Raw genomic sequence first — 23,060 nt, forward strand, 5'->3', positions numbered from 1 at the left:
TAGGGTTGGCATAGCCCTTTTGTGACATTCCACTACTCCTTTACCTACAACTCGGTAGATGCCTAGGTCATTCCAAAGACCGACCCGGGTGGCATAATGGCCTCCCCTCGATGGAGATTCTGTGGGCTTAGCAAGAGGTTTAGGATGGAACAAGAAGGTTGGGATGACCCTGTCTTCTAGACTGGGTGAGGGCCGCACGGGGCTCATCTATGTTTTTCTCCCCTGGCTTTGTTGTTGCTCATGTCAAATGAGGCAACTGCCACTTCATGATGCAACACGGAGCATTGTGATGCATTTCGCTGCATGTGCGATGCTTAGTTCTCGAGCCCTCGGGCGGTTTAGGGTCTAAATCGTCCGGGAGGCACAGGTGTATGGAATGAATGCACGTATGGATGTATGAAATGATTATAAAACAAAGAAATAGCAGGGGTCGATAGTGTTACCTTGATGACTCGAGTGACGAGGTTTGAAGAGCTCCAGTCAAAAATGTCCGACCAGGACCCATGCTCATCGTACATGATAGAGTCGGCATGGCCTACGTGGAGCGTCCCTTTGCTCCTTACCTGTCGCTCGGTGTGTTTTTCTGAGCTATTCGATTGACTTAAGAATCCCGATGGTCTCTCCTGGCAGAGATCTTGTTTTGGGTTTTTTCTAAGTCCCACCTAGGGATGCAGAGAGTTGTCTATGTGCGGTGGCACTTTTGTTCTTGTGCCCATCATGCGGTAGTGGCTGGCATGCAGTAGTGGTGGGCCATACCCAGGCCATGTCCTGTCTGATCAGGAGCCGTTCCATCAGGCAGGGCATGTCTCATCAGTCAGGGTGCATCTCATCTGCATTAAATGGGAAACAGAGAGGGTTTTTTGCTCCACCATTTCATCTTTTCTGATCATCGTGCCCTCCCCTAACTGTTGTACCCTTTTCCTTAAGTAGAAGGGAGAAGGTTTTTGCCCTGTTCTTTCACCTTTTCCTCATCTGCCGCCTCCTTTCCTTTTCTTTCTTGCTGTGAGCGTTCATGAGAGCCATGGTGGTTTCTAGGAAAGAAAGGGGAGAGAGCGAGGGAGAAGAGAAAGACTCATCAATCCTTTTGTGATCTCGGAGCAAAATGTCAGACTAGAGGTCATCCACTATGAGAGAGTTGGTGTTGAAGGCCTTCATCACGAAGGGATTCCTACTACCAAAGGAGGTGGTGCACTGGAGGGCTCCTAGGAGGGAGGAGTTCCCACAACCTTAGCCTAACGAGGTGGTTTCCTTCCTCACCCTCCATGAGCACGGGTTAGGATACCCCGCGCACTGGTTCTTGTGTGGGCTCCTCAATGAGTGGGCTCTGGAGCTGCAAGATCTTAACCCGATGGGGGTGCTTCACATTGTCGGCTTTGTTACCATTTGCGAGGCCATCCTCGGGATGGAGCCACAGGCGGACTTCTTTCAGTTGTTGTTTTCTAAGAGAACTTTGATGGTGGGGAATCCATTCAAGGTAGCGCTGGTGGGGGGTTTTGCCCTGCAGAGGAAACAAAGCGTAGGAGGCTCATATCCTGCGTACGCCCCCCTACGACTAAAACCAGAGGGTGGCACGGGGAGTGGTTTTACATCAGGAATCCAGTGGTGGCACCATTCCTGGTGTTCACCGATGGGAGGCTAGAGAAGTAGGATAGTTGGTCATGGGGTTGTGCCTATAAGGAGAAGAAAAAGGTGGAGATCATTGAGGAGGAGCTCTGAAAGCTTGTGCGGCATGGCCTTGATGAGGTGCGGGTGTTCCACATCCTCTACCACCATCGGGTTGCTCCATTGGCGGAGAGGGTGTGGCCAATGTGGAGGTATAGTGGCGTGACAGACCCGGACCGTGCATCGTCAAAGATCTGCCGGATGACAAGGTCTGGAGTCGCCTTGGTCGGGTGTTGCAGCTGAAGCCCAAAGAGAAGGTTGAGGGGAAGTCCATACCTCTCAATGCCTCGGTGGTGTCCAAACTAGTATGCTCCTATTTCTTTACTTTGTGCTCTTTTCCCCCTCTGTTTTCCTGCTTTTCTGATCTTGAGCTGCCTGTTTGCATAGGGGTTTGATGCTTATAGGTCCTGGCTGCACCATCCAAAGGGGCCAGAGGGCGTGGCTCGACAAGCCGCCCAGAAGGAGGTGGCAGACACCAGGAAGAAAAAGAAAGTCAAGGTGGCTCATTAGAAGTACAAGAAGGAGAAGGAGGTTGCCCAGCATGTGAAGGCTGGGGAGAGAAAGAGCAACATTGAGTCTAAGCTCGAGTTGGAGGATCCCATAGATGTGGAAGACATGGTTTACTCTGAGGAGGAGGAAAGTCTGGAGGTCGTTTTAACCTCAGCGGAGCGTCGCGACCCTACAGCGACGTCCACTGGTGATGAGCAGGAGGCAGAGCGACACGCATTGGTTCCCGTGCCGAGGAAGCGTGCGGCGAGCACGGATGTTGTCGGTGAATGGGAGGCAAAGTGGACACAGTCATCGCGCCCCATGGTGGCGTCGCTAGTCCTATCACCGTCTACCGCAGATGTGGCTAAGCAAGCTGAGCGATCCAAGGAGCGGACTAGCACTCGTGTGTCACCGGGACTGATGCCTATGCACGACTCACAGCCAGAGGATGTCCCGCCTGCTGCGGATGTGGTCGAGCAAGCCGGGCAGTCTAAGGAGCGGATTGGCACCCGTGCATCGCGTGACTCGCAACTAGAGGGAGCCCCACCCGCTGCTCCGGTCGGGAAGTCCCGAGCCAAGGGTTGTGGTGACCCGCAGGCCGGGCAGGAGCCAGTTGGTCATAGCCCGGGAGCAGCCCTTGCCCTGCAGGCCCATCAACGTCGGGTCTTGCCTTCAGAGTTGTGCCACTCACCTCCCAGAATGTTTTTCTTTATTTCTTTTCGATCTTTCGCCATTGAGTCTTTTTGGAGCGTGATTTACCTGCACTTTCTGTCAGTGGCCGGGCGATGACAGGGTTGATCATTGCCCCAACTACCATGCAGGAGGCTTGGAGGCCCACCCTGCATCGTGTTATGGTGAGCGATAAGGGGAATAGGGTGGCGGTGGTGAGCCCTTCCCTTCCGGGGATGGTGCCCTCTAGGTCGGTTGCTAGTACGGTGGCGGAGGCATCATCATTGGTGGTGATCTCGATGCTAATAGTGGGGGTTGCATCGAACATAACCCTCACGGCCCCTCCTCCTCCAGCTATGGTGGAAGAGGAGAGGGAGATCGAGCTCCATGCCTCACCGGGTGGAGGGTTGCACGGCTCACCCTCACGGTCTAAGCCAAAGGCATCGGGGGAAGACATGGTCGAGATAGAGTTGGAAAGCCCGGTGGTGGCCCATGCACCTAAGGTGGTGGACATCCCATCTGACGATGAGGTGGATGACATGGTGCAGCGGCCGGTGTTGTTGCGGGAGCTAGCGGTGGTTCAGTCGGAGGCTGGGCCCTCTGGTGGGCTACCGGAGGGTGACCTGGAGTGACCTTGCAATGAGGACCCGACAAAGGTGCAATTCATCATTTAGGATTCATAGGAGCGTTAGCTCTAGGACATCCTTGGGGAGCAAGGACATGCCATGGTGTCTGAACTCGCCAACCTATCCACGAAGCTAGGAGACGCCCAGGAGCGAGTTAAGTCTGCCCAATAGTTAGTCGAGGTCGACCTACAGTTTGCCGTGGAGGTGAGTTTCCCATACTTGTCCTTAACCTCAGAATCTTCTGTTGGTTATCTTAGCATGCTTGTTTTTCATAGAGTCTAAAGGGGATGCCGTCTCGCAACTCCTGCTTCCTCCAAATGGAGCATGCCCGGGCCGCTGAGCTTAAGCATCAGCTAGAGTCCGCTCGTCGCGAGTCCTAGGTCCGGGCGGCTGAGGCGATCATGGCATGGGTGGAGGGGCAGCATGCAGCAGAGCGGGCGACCACCGCCGAGCAAGGGCTCGAGGCAATGAAGGCCTGTCAGGTGAAGACCGAGGTAGGGTTATGGACATCCCTAGCGAACACTGAGGTGGCACTCTAGAAGTCCCTAGAGACCCTTGAGTCGGAGTGAACCACCTTGGTGTCGGAGCAGAACGCCCTAGAGTTGGCGTGGAAGGCCCTAGAGTCGGAGCAAAAGGCCTAGTCGGAGGCAGACCAGGAAGTGCTTGTACTTCGGGGCTGGGTGATGGGGACGGAAGAGGCGAACGCCTGGCTATGCGCACAAGCGACTCAACAGGTGGAGGAATTCTCCGACCTTGAGAACTTCCACATCGGTACATACCTTTTCTATTTTTTGTCGTGTTGGTTTTTTCCTTCCACCTATTTCTGAGCTTGTCGCCCTCCTTTTAGAGCTAGGCAGAAGGGTGAAGATGCTGGAGCAGGACCTAGAGATGATCAAGGAGACCTTTAGTCAGAATGCAGAGGAACTGGCCAAGTTTTGTGAAGAGCAACATGCTCTCAAGGGGGAACTTGACTAGATCCGCAACATTGCCTAGCTCATCATCTCAGAAGTCTTCGGGTCAGCGCCAAGCACTAGCGCGCCCGCCGTCTAGCTAGCAGAGGTCCTAGATGTGGTCTGGGACCTTATTACGAGCGGGTTGTTCTACGGAGTGGCAGGGATGCTGACTTTGGTGGCAATGCGCCACCCAAACCTGGACTTCACTACTATTTGTAGTGGGTATGCTGAAGGCTTGAGCACGGAGGATATCCAATCGATTAGGGAGAGCTTGCTGCCGCATGTAAGGTCGGTGGTAGAGCAAGTCTCTGCTCAGTGGGTGATGGATGTCCATCGTGAAGATATGGCCATGAAGCATGCGTGGGGAGGACGTTGCCTAGCCTACGGATGGCATGGAGCCTGGGTCGAAGGTGGATGTCACCCCGGCTTCGACCGAGCTAAATGTCATGCCACCGGGGAGTGAGCAGCCTGCGCCTTCGTTGGTCACACCGATAGCAAATGCTGCCGAGCCGGTCCAATAGCTTGTAAAACATAAGTAGCTTACATAAAAGGTTTAAGTTCGTGGGGGAGCCCCCGTGTAAATGTTCTTTGTTCTTAATGACTACAATTGGTTTCGTTTTCTGTGATGGAGTCACTCCATTCGGGGAAGCTTGTTCCCTTTTGTTCCTTAGTTTTTCTGTAGCATAATTTTGTTTTTATTCTTTCTTTCTCATACCTGCCCATTTGTCCCATAGGCTGCAACCTTGGGAGCCCGGGGCATGGCCCGTGGGGCTCAGCTGCTCGTAACCGTTGGGAAAGACGGGGTGCGATCGGTTGGAATGTTTTAAAGCAAAGCTACATAAGGGGAATTAAAGGAACGAACTCCCCTTTTGATTGGGTAGGAAGGAATTTCACCATATGATAGTAAACAAAATAGAGAGGTAGTAGTGCCCCCCATTGGAGCCCCCGAGCACCCCAGGCCGAAAAGTGTTCGGGTCGGGGTGCTTTTATAGGAGCATACGCTAAGTAAACAATGGTAAGACTGAAACCTAGGGGAAGAAAAATGACATAGATGTTCCAAGCATTCGGAGAGAATGTCGTCATTGTTGTACTTCAGTTGGTAGGTGTCTGGTCCGATCACTTCAACCTTCAGTCGTTCAGATCCTTGCTTGCTACTCCCCCTTTCTCAGTCGCTGCTTCTTCACCTTTTTCTTCCTTTGGCCTACCAGCCTGCCATAGATGGCACTTGAGGAGCTGGCAGTCCTTGTAGAGGTGTTTGATGGGGTAGTCGTGGTTGGTGCACTGGCTCTCCATGACGGGATAATCGTGATCAGCTGTGGCGACCAACATGGAGTTGGCCAGTCGGCGGTGATCCTTTCTGTTCTTTTTCCCAATCTGCGTGGAGGGGCCCTTGTCCTGATCCTGACGCTTGGCCTTGCCTTTGCCCCGGTCTCCGTTGGAGCATGGCGAGAGCGGCGCTTGCTGGAGGTTTTGGACAAAGGTCCATGGTCTTGGGCCATCAGGGTAGGGACTCTGGTTGCTGCTGCATGTGTCTCGGTTCGGCCTGAGCCACCTGTAGATAGGCGATCGGTACGGAGTGGTCATCAGGTCAAGACGAGGTGCCAATGCGGCCTCCTGTGTTGCACTCGGCGGTTGTCGCGGTGATCGGGTGGGGCAACCCATCTGCTATGTCCCCATTCCCCTGGTGGAGAGTGAGGCCACAAGTCATCGTCGCGATACAGAGCTCCCCGCTTGTTGCACGACGACGATCTCCACTAGTGCCTGGAGGTTTCGGTGGATCACCTGTTCATGAGGGTCATTCAGCTCGGATAGGCCACACAGAAGCATTGCCGCAGTGGCAATGTTCTGACTGGCCTGAGCAAACTGTGGGGGATCGTTTCCCCTATTTATGGTGTTGCGTTGGACCTAATGGGCGTGCCCCTGGGCGCCGCTCACCGGTCTATGTAGACAGGGCGCAGTGTGGTGCACCAAGCGTGCTGGCACAGTCAATGGCTGATACAGCCACTATTGCAAGTGATCTTGGGGGTCTTTGCATGAGAGTCTGGTGAGGTGTGAGTCTATGAGGACTCTGCTTCCACCGGTGGGTGTCCTAGAGCGTCCGCCATAGCATACTCCCGAGATGGACGATGGCTAGGCGCCATGTCGCTGATGCTGGAGCCATCACTCTCGCCATCGTCATCCATGAGGCCGAGGAAATAGGTGGGAGCATATCTCGCCATTCCCACGAATTCAGAGGCAAGAGGGGGCGGCGCCGGCATCCTTTGGAGCCCCCGGGCGTACGCGTCCGTGGGAGATGCGAGGCCATAGGGGAACCGGTTGTATGGCGGTCGTGTCGGGGACAATGGGGTCTCTCTAGGTAATCAGTGGAAGATAGAGAATAGTAAGTACATAACAACATGTACATTACTCACAACGAGGTTTGAGCAGAGAGTTTGCTTGGAATAAAGCACGGATGCCACGTCGTCAAAGTCGTGCATCCCGAAGTCGATGGAAGGCACCCCTTCGATGGATGCCAGAACATGAGCCTCCTTGCTGAGGTGTAGTACGCTAAGCCAGTCGGTGACAAAGTCCAGGCTTTTGAAGAGGAAGGCCTGGGATGGCTCAAAGATGGGTAGAACCTGCATCCCAAACGGTGGGAGAGCGAGAAACTCGAGTGAGCCGAAGCGAATCGTATCACCTAAGCCCGCCACAGCGAGGGTGGTGCAAAAGTGGGCCATCCGATGACCAAAAAGTGTTGAACGTACGGCATCTTTCCCATGGACGGCGCCAACTGTCGGTGCAGAAAGTGACCAACACGTAAATATTTGTAGTTTTGTCGTACGTTGTGATCGGAGGTGGCCTAGCACTCAATGACACAGGGTTTATACTAGTTCAAGCAACGTGCCCTACATCCAGTTTGAGTCGGTCGGTGACTTTATTCCTAAGCCTAGATGCTCAAAGTTTGCAGTGGGGTTACAAACGAGAAGGAGAAAGATAGGGGGTACAAGAGGTCCGATCGGCTCCGATCGGAAGGGTCGAGAGCGACAGGAGCTTGGTTATGAGCTAAGTGCTCAAGCGTGTGCTTGAGGTCCAAATCTGGCAGTCATGTGGTTGTGAACTAGTGAACTTGATCGATCTAGTGAAAATGGAATGACTTGTCTAAACTTGAATCAACTAGGGTTCACCGTCCCTATTGGGAGAGAGCGCATCCCCTTTTATTGATGAAGGGGATGGACTTACAAGTGAGAGGGAGAGAGTTTGTGTGTTTCTAAGTCTTGCTGCCTACGACGGCAGGTACAGGACGACTGTAGACGCCCACAACACTGGTGACATCACTGTTGAATGTCAGATACATGTGGGAGGTTTGTGTCATCTTGTTTAGGCGCGGTAGACGTCGACGCCCGCAATACTGTTGATTCCTGAGGTATGCAAGGGGTTTTACCATGTTCCTGGTATGGTAAAAGTCAGCGCCCACAACACTGTCGATGCCTAGAGGCATGTGGGGGGCCTTACCATATGAGAGTTTTAATGGCGCCTACAATACTGTAGGGAAAATGTCGGCGCCTACAACACTATTTATGTCAGGGCGGTTACAGAGCACTATTCATGCAGGTGGACAAGGTACAATCCGAGGCATCGTGGTTTGACTTGTGCGCCTTACCTCGCTTTCTCCGTTTGTTTCGTGGTCCCTTCCGAGCGGGCGTCTCCGGTCGGTTGGTCCCAGTCGGCTCCGGCTACGCTAGTCATAGAAGAGCAGCGGGTAGGGTTTTGGCGTACCCCGATCGGAGACGTGAGGTCAGAGTCAGAGGTAGTGTTTTGCTAGGCCTTCTGGTCAAAGAGGTCGTTCAGAGGTGGCTGGAGTCAGAGCGAGCGCTCCGGTCGGAGAGGTGGGCTAGAGTCGGAAAGCGGGCGTCGTTCCTCCTCGGCCAGGCCTTCCGGTCGGTGATTGGATCGACCTTTTGGCCCATTGTTCCGATACTTGGGCTGGCCCATGAGTTATGCACTGTCAGCTTGGGGCAAGCCTTTGTTTGGGAGCCGGTCCATGAGGGACCCCGGGTTTATGAACCCGACACATGGTTTTTCTTCGAAGAAAGGTACTTAGCCCTTGGAACTGATCAAACGGACCCGAGAACTATATGGATTGACCGCTGAGAATCTAGGGCCAGTAGTTAGGCTGGCCCAAGCTAGATGCCCATGAACGGGATGCCAAGGGCCCCACTCAGACTAGCCCATTAACAGCTCACCGGATGCCATGATTCGTCCTTAGAGAAAAATCATGGCATGGCTCGGCCCCTCCGTTTTTATCGAAAAAAACGCTTGAGGGAAGACAATCACAAAGACGAACCGATCCTCGACCAGGCCCCTACCATGGGAGGGGCTTGAGGAAAGAGAATCACCGTCCTCAGGTCACGCTATGGGCAACACAAGAAGACCGAGGCCTTCAGAGTCCTCCCGTTCTGAAAAGCCTCCGAAAGAGTATTCTACTTCTCCGAAGGCTCGGGGGCTACTGTCAGGGACCAATACTAAGGTACCCGAAGAGGAGCTAATAACCATCAACATTGATTCGTCCGAGCAGTCAAGAGCGCGACCACAGCTCCAACCGACCCCCGGGTGTGCAAACTCTGTCACGCCTGACCCTCGAGGGTTGGCTTCGCCTCGCCCGACACTAAGGTCGTGGGCTCCGTCTCGTCCAACCCCTGAGGGTTGGCTCCGCCTCGCCCAACCCTGAGGCCACGGGCTCTATCTCATCCGACCCCTGAGGGTTGGCTCCGCCTCGCCCGATAGCGAGGCCACGAGCTCCGCCTCACCCAACCCCTGGGGGCTAGCTCCGCCTCGCCTGACCTCTGAGGGCTGGCTCCACCTCGTCCAACCCCTGAGGGTTAGCTTTGCCTCGCCCAACACCAAGGCCACGGGGGTCCACCTTGCCTGACCCCTGAGGGCGGACTCTGCCTCACCCGACCTCTGGGGGCGGGCTCTGTCTCGCCCGACACCAAGGCCGCAGGCTCTGCTTCGCCCGATCTCTAAAGGCTGGTTCCGCCTCGCCCAACCCATGGGTTTGGGCTCCACCTCGTCCGACCCTTGGGTTTGCGCTCCGCCTCGTCCGGCCTCTGGGGAGGAACTCTGCCTCGCCCGACCCTGAGATCGGGGGCTCCATCTTGCCTGACGGACACCTATACCGTCGCCAACCACTCCAGGTCCAAGCGTATGGGCCTGGGTCAAAGCTCTGACGCTAGAGAAGAGACTGGCATGCCTCGATGTAGCCCGCGACCCGCGACGGGCCATATCTAGGTGTTCACGTTAGGAACAGCGTTGGGCGTACCGGTGCTGTTCTGCCTAACCTCCGTACGAACACTGACGGGCGTGTCAGTTCGCCACGACGTTCGCCAAGACGGAGTGGAGCGCCATGACCGGCAGACGACGCCTACACATGACGCCAGTGACGGACAGAGCCACGATGGGAAGCTGTCCCTGTTGACGTCTATAGGGTCAGCGGGGCCCGCATATAGAAGAAGGACCCGACGATCCTAAAGGACTTCTTCTCATTCTCCTCTTTTTCCTCGACTGTAACCTGTGCTTTCCTTTGATCTATAAAAGGGAAAGCAGGGCGTCCCATGAATGGGACTCGAATCGATCGCGTCGCAACACATCACACCGATTCGGACTCGAACCCCGAACCGATTAGAACACACAAGCACATAGCCAAGAGGCGACCGAGCTCTCGGCACCCGTTTACTCTTTCCACCAGAGACTTGGGACATGTCCCTTTCTTGCCCGTTTGTAACCCCTAGTATGACTTTTAGTGCTAGTAACACGAGCAGCAGCAACGAACTTGACGTAGGGACATTCTGTCCGAATCAGTATAAACCTCGTGTCCCCTTAGCACACCATCCTGATCAGACGCGCAATATTAAAAATTTACTCGTTAGTATTTACTCAAAACACGGACAGTACATGTTTGTGGCCGTTTCATCTCACGGGGTTATGGTGCCGCTGTATATGGGTGGGACTAGAGTTCGAAGATTTTCTCGGTCTATATGAGAAAATCTTCTTCTTAATGAAATATCCGGTGGGACGTCATTCCCCGCGGATTGAGTGTTTTTTTAAATCATCTATAGTGCTAAAACGAAAACGACCAGCGCAAGTCGAAAGGCGTCCTGCATCATGCATGGAAGGCTACCTACCGGATGTATGGAAGCAGCGAGGCATGAGCTGCACACAGAGAAAAAAAGGTGCACCGTGTGCCCTATACACGCAGAAGCAGCATTTAATCTCACATGTAGCTGCCGCATAGCGCATACCCTTGCATAGTTGCATGATACCAGTAGGAGGGATACAGATGAACGCACAATTTGTCATCAAGTATACTCTAGTACAGTGTATATGTTAGTGCCATATATATATATATATATATATATATATATATATATATATATATATATATATATATATATATATATATATATATATATATATGTTTTGTTGTGAAGGTTCCCGCAAATATATAAAAGTCCAACGTCACTAAATAGCAAATCTTGAACGTTCCACAACACATTGAAACCGATTTTCAAGCGAATGTTTTTCTTTCTTTAAAGAAAAGAATGCCGAAATTCCAGAGGAACCAAATCCAGATTAGGGTGCCGTAGACCTGGAAAGGCCGGCAAAATACAACCGTGGGAGCTGAAACAACTCCTTATGCATAGTACAGAACAGATTATATACATATAAGCTATAAGTACTACGTGGAAACCTACGCTAAGAGACACATTTACCGCATGTGTACATAACTATCCGCCATGGACTCTGATCTTGAAACCACAGCATGGATACCCAAACTTACAGCGGCGCACCGAAAACAGCCTCCTCAACAACACTCAACCATTGAATCGCCATGGCAGCTTTGATTTGTTTCCAGGCTTCTTGTAAATTAAGCACCCTCTTATCAGGGGAGCTAAGTTACCTAATCGACCGAGAAGTTAGGTGGGGTCAGTGTGGATCTTCAACATATCAGCTGATTTCTCTACCAGCTGCTGGACGAGGCTGGGGCAGCTCAAGGACGATGAGGAAGAAACTCCGCTCTGACTCCCTGATGTATTGGACCTCACCGCCCATCAATTTGAGGATCTTCCTGCATGTGCTTAGTCCTACGCCTTCTTGGGTAGACCATTGGGAATTGCTGAACATATCCTGGACAATGTCAGCAGGGAGGCCCTCACCAGGGCAGGCAAACCTACAGGCATACAAAAATCAAAAGGAAATCACGTAGTTCCATTTATTGGTACTCTCAAGTCCCAAAACGAGTTTTCCGTTGTTAACATTTGGAAGCTGATTCTCCAGAATCACCTAATGCACAATGCAGCAAATGTAGGTTGTTGAAATAATATGAGTTGCAGAAAAGACCATCACTTTTGCTCAAGTTAGGCCAGACCACTAAAATAGTAAAATTCATCTAAAAGATCCAGATGATTACAGATTTACAGTCCATGGCACCATTATAGGACAGTTTTGAACTTCAATAGGTAAGGTCATCAATTCTCAATTTCTCTCACCAATGTTCTATGGCAGGCAGCAGTTTTGGTATCTAATAGATATCCAAAAGTACTAATCAAATAGACCCAGATTTGTATTTGCCTATGTTAATCTAAATATTGTTCTGTAACAAAAAAAATGTTGTTGTTGTTGTACATCATATAAGAGCAATTAAAAATACATATTAGTGGGATGGAGGTAGGTTACACATTTGAACCCAGTTTGATCAGGAGCTGTAACGACTTTGTATAGGCTGCAGTATAAATCCAATGCATGAGCTCAACCAAATAATGTCAGTATTCGTTTTTCTATTTTCCATTACTGTTGCCTTCTGATACCATTTATGTTACCATCAAATCCCACAACCAAACAGTACACTTAGTTAAAGAAATTGAGTCAACAGAAGAAAACGAAAAATACAGCATGATGCAAAAAGGATAATTCTGTCAAAATTCTCACGGACATATATTTGAAAGGTATCGCACCACATATGCCGCCAACCAGCCAAAGGTTGAAGTAACTGATGTTACTTGTCATCTACCAAAATTCATCAACACATATTCCTTGAAGAAACGAAAAACATTTTGTGACGAATTATAATCAAAGAGCAAGCAGCTAACCTGAAGATGAAAATCTCTGTATCTGTTCCATCAGAATTCTGTTTTACATTTGGTCTGACTTGTATTTCTACCCAGCCATTCTCGGATGGAGCAGACCGCACCATGCTTAGCAGGAAGTCAGCCAAAACTTGTTGAATTCTAAATTGATCACCATATGCTGATGCATCCTTGATTTCATCAGGGATATCCCGAATAAGTTGTAAATCCCTCTCTCTCAACAATAACATTGCTTGGCTGACAACAGCATTCATAACGTCTCCAAGAGAAAACTCACTTTTCTCAAGTACCAAAGAGCTGTTACATAAAGAGAAACAAATCAACAAATTTTCAGTTAATCAATTGTGGAAATAACAGCAGCATTCAAACTTATGTCTTAGGTTACAAAGAAATGAGAAAACGCTACTGTCTACAGCCTAAACACTGAACCAATGAACCTAAATGAAAATTAGGTCAAGCAAATATTTTTTTTAGATAATGAGGTCAAGCAAATAATGACACAGTAAAAATATAAGATTGTGTAAGTAGCTATTCCAAGTGATATCTTGGTAAGTTTGTGTTTAGACTTTGCCAAATGAGAAGCAACTATTCTGTTGAACATGCCTTAAGTTAGTCACTTTCTGGGAATTCATTATCAATAGCAAGACAGATGGACCTGATCGAGTGTATAAAAATCAACCAGAAGGGATTTGAGTTTCCGTGCAAGCAAATGAAATACAGTATCTCCAAATAATTTATGAAGCTCCTCAAACAAAACTACAGGCAGAGGCATGTTAGACAAAGCTGCTTGAACTTTGGTGACATCCCCCTAAAATGTGGTAAGGTTATCAGTTCACAAGGCTATTCCTTTAATTCTAACAAAAATCCATGGTATAGCATTTGAAGCACAAAGTTTCACAATCCTGGTAGTAATAAGTATGCTAACATTGGTAAGCAGAAAACCCCCACTATGCGCTTTTTTTGTTTTTACAGAAGTTGGCTTTTTTAACATAATTCAGTATATACAGTAGCTATTGTATGTACTTGTGTAATATTCACGCTATCCGTGAAAAAAATAGAGAAAAAGACACCAGATTCACCAAGTTCCACTGGAAACTGTGAAAACCGTCAAATTCTGGCTTGGTCCTGGTTTAGTAGCCATATCGTCAACCATTAGATGATTACAACCATAACAATCAAACAATGTATATAATCAGCCAGACGCATGCCAGTCACTGTACAGTATGATGGTATGGTACTTTGTTTCAAATAAAAAGAGGTTTCCAAACCCATAGGAGTCTTTTAAGCACAGTACTACAGTAGGACATGCTGAAGCTTTTAAAACACCAATGCATCTTTTGAAGTACAGCAATCTGGACTGCCTTCATATTTGAACAATATATGTTGGCCAATGTTGCTGATCTTGCACAGTTTCAGATATTGGCAAAGCAAGAGAAGCAGTCCACACAAGTGCCATAAGGGATAATAACAAAGGTGTCTTAAAGGGTAGTACAAAAAACAAGGATCTTCGTCTAATGTTGGCAATAACTTAGGTGCAAGGGAAAATTTATTTAAAGAACTGCAAAGACAGTAGAACAAACTGTGATAGTCTAATGACTGGTGAACTTCTCTAATTCCTACTCCCATTTTGTATCTCTACCAATCAAGATTAGCGCCAACAAAAATTTAGATTAAGGCTACTCCAGGCTCAAGTTAAACGAATACGAATGATCAAATGTAAATATTCAATGCAAATATTAGAGAATGGGTGAATGGGTGAGCAGAAGGGGTAAGCTTAGAGTACTGACCCATCCTCAATACTTTGGAGACTGGCGTCCTTAACAATCTTGGACATCTGTTTCTCACAAGCAGAGCAAGTTTCAAGGAACTGCCTCTGATCATCATTTAAATCAGTCATTTGCAACAGAGAGTTGGTAAATCGGATGCCACTAAGAGGATTCTTTATCTCCTGGCAAATATAGGCCAATTCTTTCATCCTTGCATAACACTTCTTTTCTTGTTGTCTCTGAATCTCAAAGGCTTGCTGTATTTCAGCGCTTGCAATCTGCAAGAAACAAAAGGCGCCAATGGATTTACCATCCATTTTGCTCCTTGTATTGGCGGTCAATAAGGCCTGCACATACTTTCCATTCTTGTCGAAAAATGAAAAAGGGAACTTCTCATAATCCTGCCCTCCTATGGCATTGTGAATGACAACCATGAACTCTGTCAATGCATCTGGGCCCTTGAGTCGACAAAAATTTCCAAACACCTCTCCAATAAGAAACTTACCAACAACTTCACCTCTCGACCATCCTGTAAGTTTTTCCATGGCTGTGTTCCATTCTGAACAAGAAGTGTTCTCATCTGATGCAAAAATTGGGGGTATCAGAGGATTAGGATTGTGTACAATAGCTTTGTAGTCCCCTTGTATGTTGATAAATTTATCCATGACCACCTTTTGTCCTGTGACGTCTTGTCCAACAAAACAGACACCAACAATATTTTGTGTGTAATCTCTACTGGAACAAGCATTGACAATAACAAATATTGCTCCCTTAGATTGCTCTGACCCAAATGTCTTCAGCTTTATCTCCACATTTTTGTCTTCCTCACCTGTATGGGAAGCAACTTCACAAATTAGCACTCTCCAATCGCACATTCATCAAAGTTAACATAGTTTAGCTACATGCATTGGGACGTAGATTAAATTAGTTCAAACAACCTGGGCAAGAAACAATGTACTCCTGTGAGTAGCTAACACAACCTTCGGTATAAGTTTCATATGCTTACTTTTCACATATGAGCATTCCTATCTGCTAGTTATAAGCACAAGGGTCTAAAAATACTGTGGAAATGGTTGAGTAAATTTGATGGTAGTCTCTAATTGGTCCCCATTTTCTATATATTTGTGCGCCTAAGAAACTGAGTGTATCTATTAAAAAACCTTGACCAACATAGGAGAGCTTTTTAATTAAGAAGAAACATGCAAAAATTCGCCTCGACAAGGACTTGAACTTGGGGGTCTGGGTCTACGCGTACATCCACACCGTCGACCAATTGAGCTAGGCTTAGCTCCTTCAAATATCCATTTTCCAGGAGTATATATAGCCCGTGTTTAGTTGCAGGAAGTTGGAATTTTGGGTTACTGTAGCACTTTCGTTTTTATTTGGCAATTAGTGTTCAAACATGGACTAATTAGGCTCAAAACGTTCGTCTCGCAATTTCCCACCAAGCTGTGCAATTAGTTTTTTTTTCGTCTACATTTAATGCTCCATGCACGGGCCGCAAACATTCGATGTGATGGCTACTGTAGCACTTTTTGGGATTTTGGGTTGGAACTAAACATGGGCATACCACACATTTCAATATTTGGTCTAATAAACATGTATACATCATGTCCATACACTTCTGTTATGTCATATACCTTTTTTATATATACCTTAAGAGATACAACCAAGAACAGATAAGCTTTTCCTCAACAGCACTCCGCAATTCTCACAAAACATAATATAAAAAGCAATAGCATCCATATAAGAAACAAAAAAAGGAATACCTCTTAAAGCTCGCGAGAGTAGCTTTTCGGCTATCTCCTCAGATTCCTTGAAGATAAGATCATTTACCAGAGATTTGCCCATTGCCTCCTCAACTGAAAGGCCTGTCAACTCGGCAATTTTTGCATTCCACCCATTTATACATCCATCAGTATCTACTGCAAATATGGGTACTGTCGCTGTCTCTATCAACCGAACCATCTCTCTTGCTACGGAGCTAAGCTCATTTATCCCCCGCAATTCTAGCTCCCCAAGCTGAACTTGTCCATTGACAATGGCTTTTGAGTTGCTAGTGCCCTCTGCAGCATCTCTGAAGGAGTCACGCAATATGAGCTGCAAGGAATGTATCGCGTCCATTTCTGCATTCTCCCATGGTAGGCTTCTGCTTTTAACCACTTCAAGAAATGCCTTGAATGATGACCGTGGGTGCATCCTCTGACCATCATCCTTATCCTCAGGGTGATGCTTTGCGCCACCCCATTTGATCTCTTTAGCTGTGTGTGATCGAAACCAAAACAAGTAATCACTCGGTGTAATATAAGCCACCGCCATTCCACACACAGCATCCCCTAATGCAGCAGCACCAAGGTAGCCTGCATCAGTCAGGCTATCTGTGCTGAGCCCTGTTGAGTCCCCATGACACACTGTCAACCACTCGATGATATCCTTAATCTGAGACTCAGTGGGAGTGACACCCAATGGATAGTACTTCCCATGATAATACAGTGCAGCCCCATCGCACTTCACAAGGTCCATGATGCTGGGGCTCTGCGTCACGATGCCAGTTGGTGAATCTCGCAGTAGCATGTCACACAGTAGCGTCTGAGTTCGCAAAATGTGCTTCTCTGACAGCTGGTGCGCAAGCTGCAATTCCATGTTGAGCTGTAGCCCAAATGCCTGCATGAGAAACTCGCAAGCATACCTCAATGGAAAAGGGATACACCGTGGTGATGTATGGTGGCACACCACTAACCCCCACAACTTCATTGCCGAGGAGATGCCACCCCGACCTGTTTGCTCGTCGTCACCACCGCTGCTAATGATGACTGCCATAACAAGCGACGCAATTGACCCCATGTTCGCCATGTACTGCGCATGGCACCCGTGTGGAGCGCGTAGCGTGGAGCCTACCAAACACAGAGGCTGCGACAGCCCAGGATCTTGTATGACTCTCACCGGAGTGGCATGGCAATCGGCAATCATTCGCACACGGTTCTGCCGGAACAGGAAGCGTGACGCCTGAGGGATATCTGTGGCAGGATAATGCAATCCGAGGTAAGGCTCAAGGTTATCGCGCCGGCTCTCTGCGACAACTTCCCCGTGCTCGTCTTCATGGAACCTGTACACCATGACACGGTCGTAACCCGTGAGCTCGCGAACATGCTCCACGACTGTGTCGCAGAGGAGCTTGACGTCCCCGCCGGGTAGCGCCTGGAGGCGGGAGATGGCGCGGACCGCGAGTTTCTGGGACTGGACTGCGCCGGCGATGGAGAGAGCAGGGTCCTCGGTGCGGGCGGGCTCGAGGTCGATGACGACGCCGACGTCGATGCGGTGGAGGATGGCGTAGAACTGCTTGGAGGAGACCCTGGAGTGGATCCATAGCGGGTTGAGCAGCGAGATCTCGCGCGCGGCGAAGGCGCGCTCCAGGAGGACCGCGGACGAGGGGGAGAAGAGGAGGCGCGCGTCGGCACCCAGGGAAACGGGGGGCGGCGCCGCGGAGTCGAGCGAGGGAACGGAGTGGTGCGGAGACAGGTCGAGCAGGTCGGCGGCGTTCTCGGAGAAGGCGAGGAGGCAGAAGGAGGAGTCGTCGGCGACGGCGAGCGTGCAGCCGAAGGGCTGGATGTGGCCGCCGCGCTGGATGCGGGAGAGGTAGGCGGCGATCTGCTGCTCGGAGGACGGCGTGGGCGGCGCGCGCAGCGACTGGGAGTAGTCGAAGCTGCGGCCCGACGCGCCCGATTGCTCGAACACCGCGTGGAGCCGCGCGTCTAGGGTGTACTGCGCCACGGCCTTGGAGACCGACTCCGTGGCCGTGGCCGTGGCCGCGGCGCCCCCGCCACCTCCTCCTCCCCCTCCCCCGCCCGCGCGGGACGTGCTCCCGCCCGACGACTGCGAGTGGTGGTGGTGGTGGTGGTGCGCGTGACGCGGCGCCTCGGGTCGCGCGGAGGAGGGGGAGCGCGTGGGCGTGGCGCGGCTGCCCGACGCCATGGCGGCGGAAAAAAGGCCTGGGGCTCTCTCTGGATTAGGCGGCCCCGTCGTCCGGTCTTGCGCTCGTCAGTCGTCTCGTCGGCTCGCTCGCCCCCTCGACTGGGGTTCGTCCGATAGCTTCGCTTTGCTTCACCGCTCCTCACACCTCACTGCGCTTGGGGCGTGGAGCCAGGGATAGCGCGCAAGGCGATGCGCCGACGACGATGGCATGGCTGGGATAGGGATGGCACTGACCGGGGGGATCGAGGCTGGTCCACAATAATTTTACGTGGTCGGGAAACCGACTGATGCTGTTTTACCACGATAAAAAAATATCATGATCGATAAATATAGCATACGATCAAGCAAACAGGATAGATATGGATGTGGATACTTTCACCTCTATAGCTTTTAGTTAAGCGCCGCCAACGCGCTAGTAGCGTAGGGGTGAGCGCTCCCGTCGTGGAGGCCACCCACCCGCGTTCGAATCCTAGTTGTGGATCGGCCAGGGTTTTTCTCCCTATATTTGTTTCGTGTAGGTTGTGGACACTCGTGTGGCGCTACAATAGAACTATAATGTGCCCGTTGTCTACGAGACTCGTGAGACTTCGGTGATCTTCAGAAGGACGTTTGAGGTGTATAGGTTGTAGTTTCTAGGAGTATACGTGTGTGTGATGGTGTAAATGTGTTGTATAGAGTAGTACACTAGGAGTCCAGGCTAAAAAAAAGCTTTTAGTTAAGTGCTGAAAACCGTCTTTCTTCCTTTTTCTTTTTTCTTTTTTTTTCCATGATCAAATGACTCTTGTGGTGAGCCCATCGCTCATAGTGTATAGATCCATTTTACATTTAAAAATATCTAATTTTGACAACCGATATTTGAAGGACTGGCTTAGTCTTCTATCCTTAGTTTTGCCCATCTCATTAAATGAAAATAAGGATGAATTTATATGGATGTTAAGAAAGAATGATGTCTTTTCGACCCAGTCTTTGTACAGAGATATCATGGAGAAAAAAAAAATCTTGGATGTTCTGTAAGGCTAAGTTGCCTTTAAAGATAAAGATTTTTTTATTTAAAGAGAGGTGTACTTCTAACAAAAGATAACTTGAAAAAAGAGGGTTGGAAAGGGGATACTAGGCGTAATTTCTGTGGATTAGAGGAAATAATGCACATCTCTCTTTTAATGGTCATATAGCAAGATTCTTGTGGAATGCATTGTTCATCATTTTCAATTTTCAACCACCAAATGGTATTGTCCACTTGTTTGGTTTTTGGTTAACGAGTTTTGCTCCAGAATTTAGAAACCAAGTAATACTGGGAGTGGCAACGATGTGCTAGGCATTCTGGTTGAATAGAAATGATGTTGTGTTTACCAAAACAAATACGACTTCTTTCTTGCAGGTAGTTTTCAGGGGGACGTATTGGATCAAGCATTGGCCTCTCAGTTATCTAAAGAGGAAGAGAGAGTAGCGCTCAAGGAAGGGTGCAATTGCTTGGAAGTTTTGGTGATGGAAGTCTTTGTAAATTTAGGTTGGAGACACCAAAGAAGAATTGAGAACTAAGTTTCCTTGTCTTTTGTTTCTGATCTTTGTTAGTTCGTTTAGACTTGTTTAAGTTCCGTTATAACGGTGTTTGGTCTAAGTACCTTTGGGTTGTATCCAACGGTTATACTTCATTCACGTGTGGACGTGGGAGGCCAGAATATTTTTATTTCGTAATATAAAAAGGTTGTTATATAGTTTGGCATTGATAATTTTATTATGAAAACTGCTTTTATAATGTAGAACACTTTTTATTATTTATAAATTTCTATACTTATTGTTTATCCAAGATTTTTGTAAAAAAATTATTTAGAACAAAATGACTTAGGATTAGAGGAAATAGTTGGAAAGTAAATTGCCCCCTTAAAACATATGCCCTCATATGATTAAAGGGTAGTTTTCTAGTACATTCGAACATTGGCTAAATAAGCATGAGGGTGTGGCATGAGAAACTTTTGTGGTCATGTTTGGTTGATTGTTGTAAACTAAGCTCAGTTTGGATACAAAGGTTAATTGGTAACTAGCTAAAAATTAGTTAAAATTGGCTCTAGTGTATTCATACAAAAGGGATAATAGGTGGGCTAATTTTTTAGCTAAGTCTTCAACTAGTTGTTAGCTAACTAGCCAACCAGATTTTTAACCATAACTAATAACTAGCCATGTGTATGAAACATGCTCTATAGCATGCCACTATGCCACACTTTATTAGCATTGGTCTAAGCATCATACATCGGTTTTTACTATCGTCATGTTCGCTTGGCTGATAAGCCATGTCTGAAAGTACTATTGGTTGATTTGTTGTGAGAGAAAAATATTTCTCGTTAGTTGAAAAAATACGACTTATAAGCCAAACGAACGGAGCTTATATTTGCTACTCATGAGCTCGTCTTAGTTGTGGCAAAGTCAGTGGCCAACCACAACCAGACATGTCCGGAGAAAAAAAGGGTCTCGTGCCTATAGCATCTAACCAGCCAAGAAAAGTCAAAAGATGTCACACGTAGTAGGTATATTGCTAGATTGATAATTCTTCAAGTGTGTGCGTTCTACCATGGTTAAATTTATAGAAGATATAATGCGTCAATACATAGAACTAATTTTATCATTATTATAGCATGGGAAGAAAGAGACAATAATATTACATTCAAGCCCGTCTCTACTACTCTCTAACTAGAAATCATGGAAACTCCTAAGATCCATACATGTAAATGAGGCGGTGATGAAGTGATAAACAAGGGCGTGAGAGTATAGTTTTTCTTACCTCTTTTTTTAAAGGGTTATAGAACTCTCTTCTATATCAATAAAATAGGCACAATCTCGTGCTTGTTCATTCAAAAAAAGGTTAAAATTTTTCAAGTTTAGAAATTGAGTCCATGAGCTACAGAGCTGACATAAAATGAAGAAAAAGACAAAGAACACTGCAGTCAATAGCTAGGTTCTCTCTATCTCACTTATTATTTCCTTCATGTAGCAAAAAAAAAATTGTTTGATCGTTCTCGGAAAAAAAATGTTTGACAAGTGGCACTATACCTGATATGAATTACGGAGTATTAAAGACACTTTAAGGTGATATGATCGTTCAATGGTTATACAAACAATGGATGAAGACAAAATAAAGAAGTTTCATTATTCCCGTATTAGGCTCAAGCGGAAGCGGAATAGTACAAACTAGGAGTAGAAAGTAGCCCAGAGTTTTCACTCATTTAGGGCGCGTTTAGTTGCGGAAATTTTTTGGTTTTGGTTACTATAGCACATTCGTTTGTATTTGGCAATTAGTGTCTAATTATGGACTAATTAAGTTTGAAAGTTTCGTCTCGCGATTTCTCACCCAACTGTGCAATTAGTTTTATTTTTCGTCTACATTTAGTATTCCATGCATGTACCGCAAGATTCGATGTGATACTTTGGGATAATTTTTTTTGGGAATTAAACGGGGCCTTAGCCAAAAAAATCTACATCATGGCCACACTGCATGCACCCTTGACCCTTGGACCATTTTCTAGCAACCACGTGACATTTGGATTCTTTAGCCTGTTGGTTGGGTCGTGTTTGGCTTATAAGCCATGGCTGATAGTACTGTTGGCTGATTTGATGTGAGAAAAAAATATTATTCGTTGGCTAAAAACAAGCTCAAACAAACTCAAACGAACAGGGCGTTTATCCTTTACTCCATCCAGCTGTCATGGGCTCATGTCAGGCACCATGCCAATATGCCGTTGTCCGTCTCATCCACAGGATCAGAAAGACAAACACAAGGATCAACAAACTGCTCGTCACTGCAACAGACGAAGCGCTGCCGCATTCGTTGCGTTACCAGCAACTATTCAAATGAAACGTGAGAGTTCTCCCTCTCTTTTCTTTCCTCAGCGAGATTGCTGAAAAATACCACACTGCCACGCTGTCCTGGAATCTGCATTTGCCAGTAGTCGGTTTCGCAAACTGGATAACCATTGCGCATTCATTGGCCAAGTACCCACAGGCCGAAGCCGCACCGGATTTGTTTTGCTTTGGGGAAAGGGAGCGGAGAGCGGGCGGGGCAGGGGCAAGGGGGCATGACGGAGGAAAGCGGCCGCCCCGGCGACGGCGACGCTCCGACGCCGCGCGAGGCGGCAACCAGCCAACTACCGCCCCGTGTGTGTACGTATGTCCGATCCGGCCTTACGCGACGTGACGGCTCCTCCCCTCCCCCACCGGGCCCGGCGTTTGCGCACGCCCACGCGCGGCCGCGCGGCCGGGCCAATCGCCGCGCCGCGGCCCATGTGGCACCTTTCACTGTCGGCCCCCGGGCCGTACGTGGTGGGCGTGGCGCTGCCGGCTGCCCTTTGCGACGAGAATATACGGCGGTTGAGCCGGCACTGCCTACAGTACACACAGCATGAGCCGCAGGCCTTTTCAGCCGGGGCGCGCGTCGCGTGGGCTCGTTTTCCCGCGCGCGGCCGGAGTCTCGGCCCCTGGCGGCTGGCGCCTGGTGTTATGGCAGGGGCACAGCGTGACAGCGAGATCTCGCCCGTTCGGCGCGAACGCCACCGCGCGGAATCGGAGACGTGCAAATGTGGAGTGCCGGGCTGCCCGGCGGCGTGTCGTGTACCGTGCGTGCACAAGCACAACCCAAACACTTGCTTGTCGTGTGACGACCACGGCCAATCAGAAGAAACATGGAGGTTTCTCATCACTTCGTGTTGGTATCGAGCACATCCTCCACTGTAATTCCACCCATTCTGATATTTCTTAGCAGGGCCGGCTTTTGCATGGCTTGGACACGTTTCGCCAAGTTTTAGTATCGCT

At 48.7% G+C, this 23,060-nt stretch overlaps 1 protein-coding gene across 1 annotated transcript; it reads right to left on the bottom strand.

The window, feature by feature from the left end:
- Nucleotides 1-10,940: 10,940 nt before the first annotated feature.
- On the bottom strand, nucleotides 10,941-18,490 carry LOC136532743 (phytochrome B). Its single transcript, XM_066525342.1, has 4 exons — nucleotides 16,058-18,490; nucleotides 14,310-15,117; nucleotides 12,526-12,819; nucleotides 10,941-11,606 (listed from the first exon to the last, which is right to left on the bottom strand). Exons 1-4 carry the CDS (start codon nucleotides 18,258-18,260, stop codon nucleotides 11,384-11,386), a joined length of 3,528 nt encoding a protein of 1,175 aa, XP_066381439.1. The 5' UTR covers nucleotides 18,261-18,490; the 3' UTR covers nucleotides 10,941-11,383.
- Between the last annotated feature and the right edge of the window lie 4,570 nt (nucleotides 18,491-23,060).

This window comes from Miscanthus floridulus, chromosome 2 (genome assembly GCF_019320115.1).
Source record: "Miscanthus floridulus cultivar M001 chromosome 2, ASM1932011v1, whole genome shotgun sequence".
NCBI classification, from domain to species: domain Eukaryota; kingdom Viridiplantae; phylum Streptophyta; class Magnoliopsida; order Poales; family Poaceae; genus Miscanthus; species Miscanthus floridulus.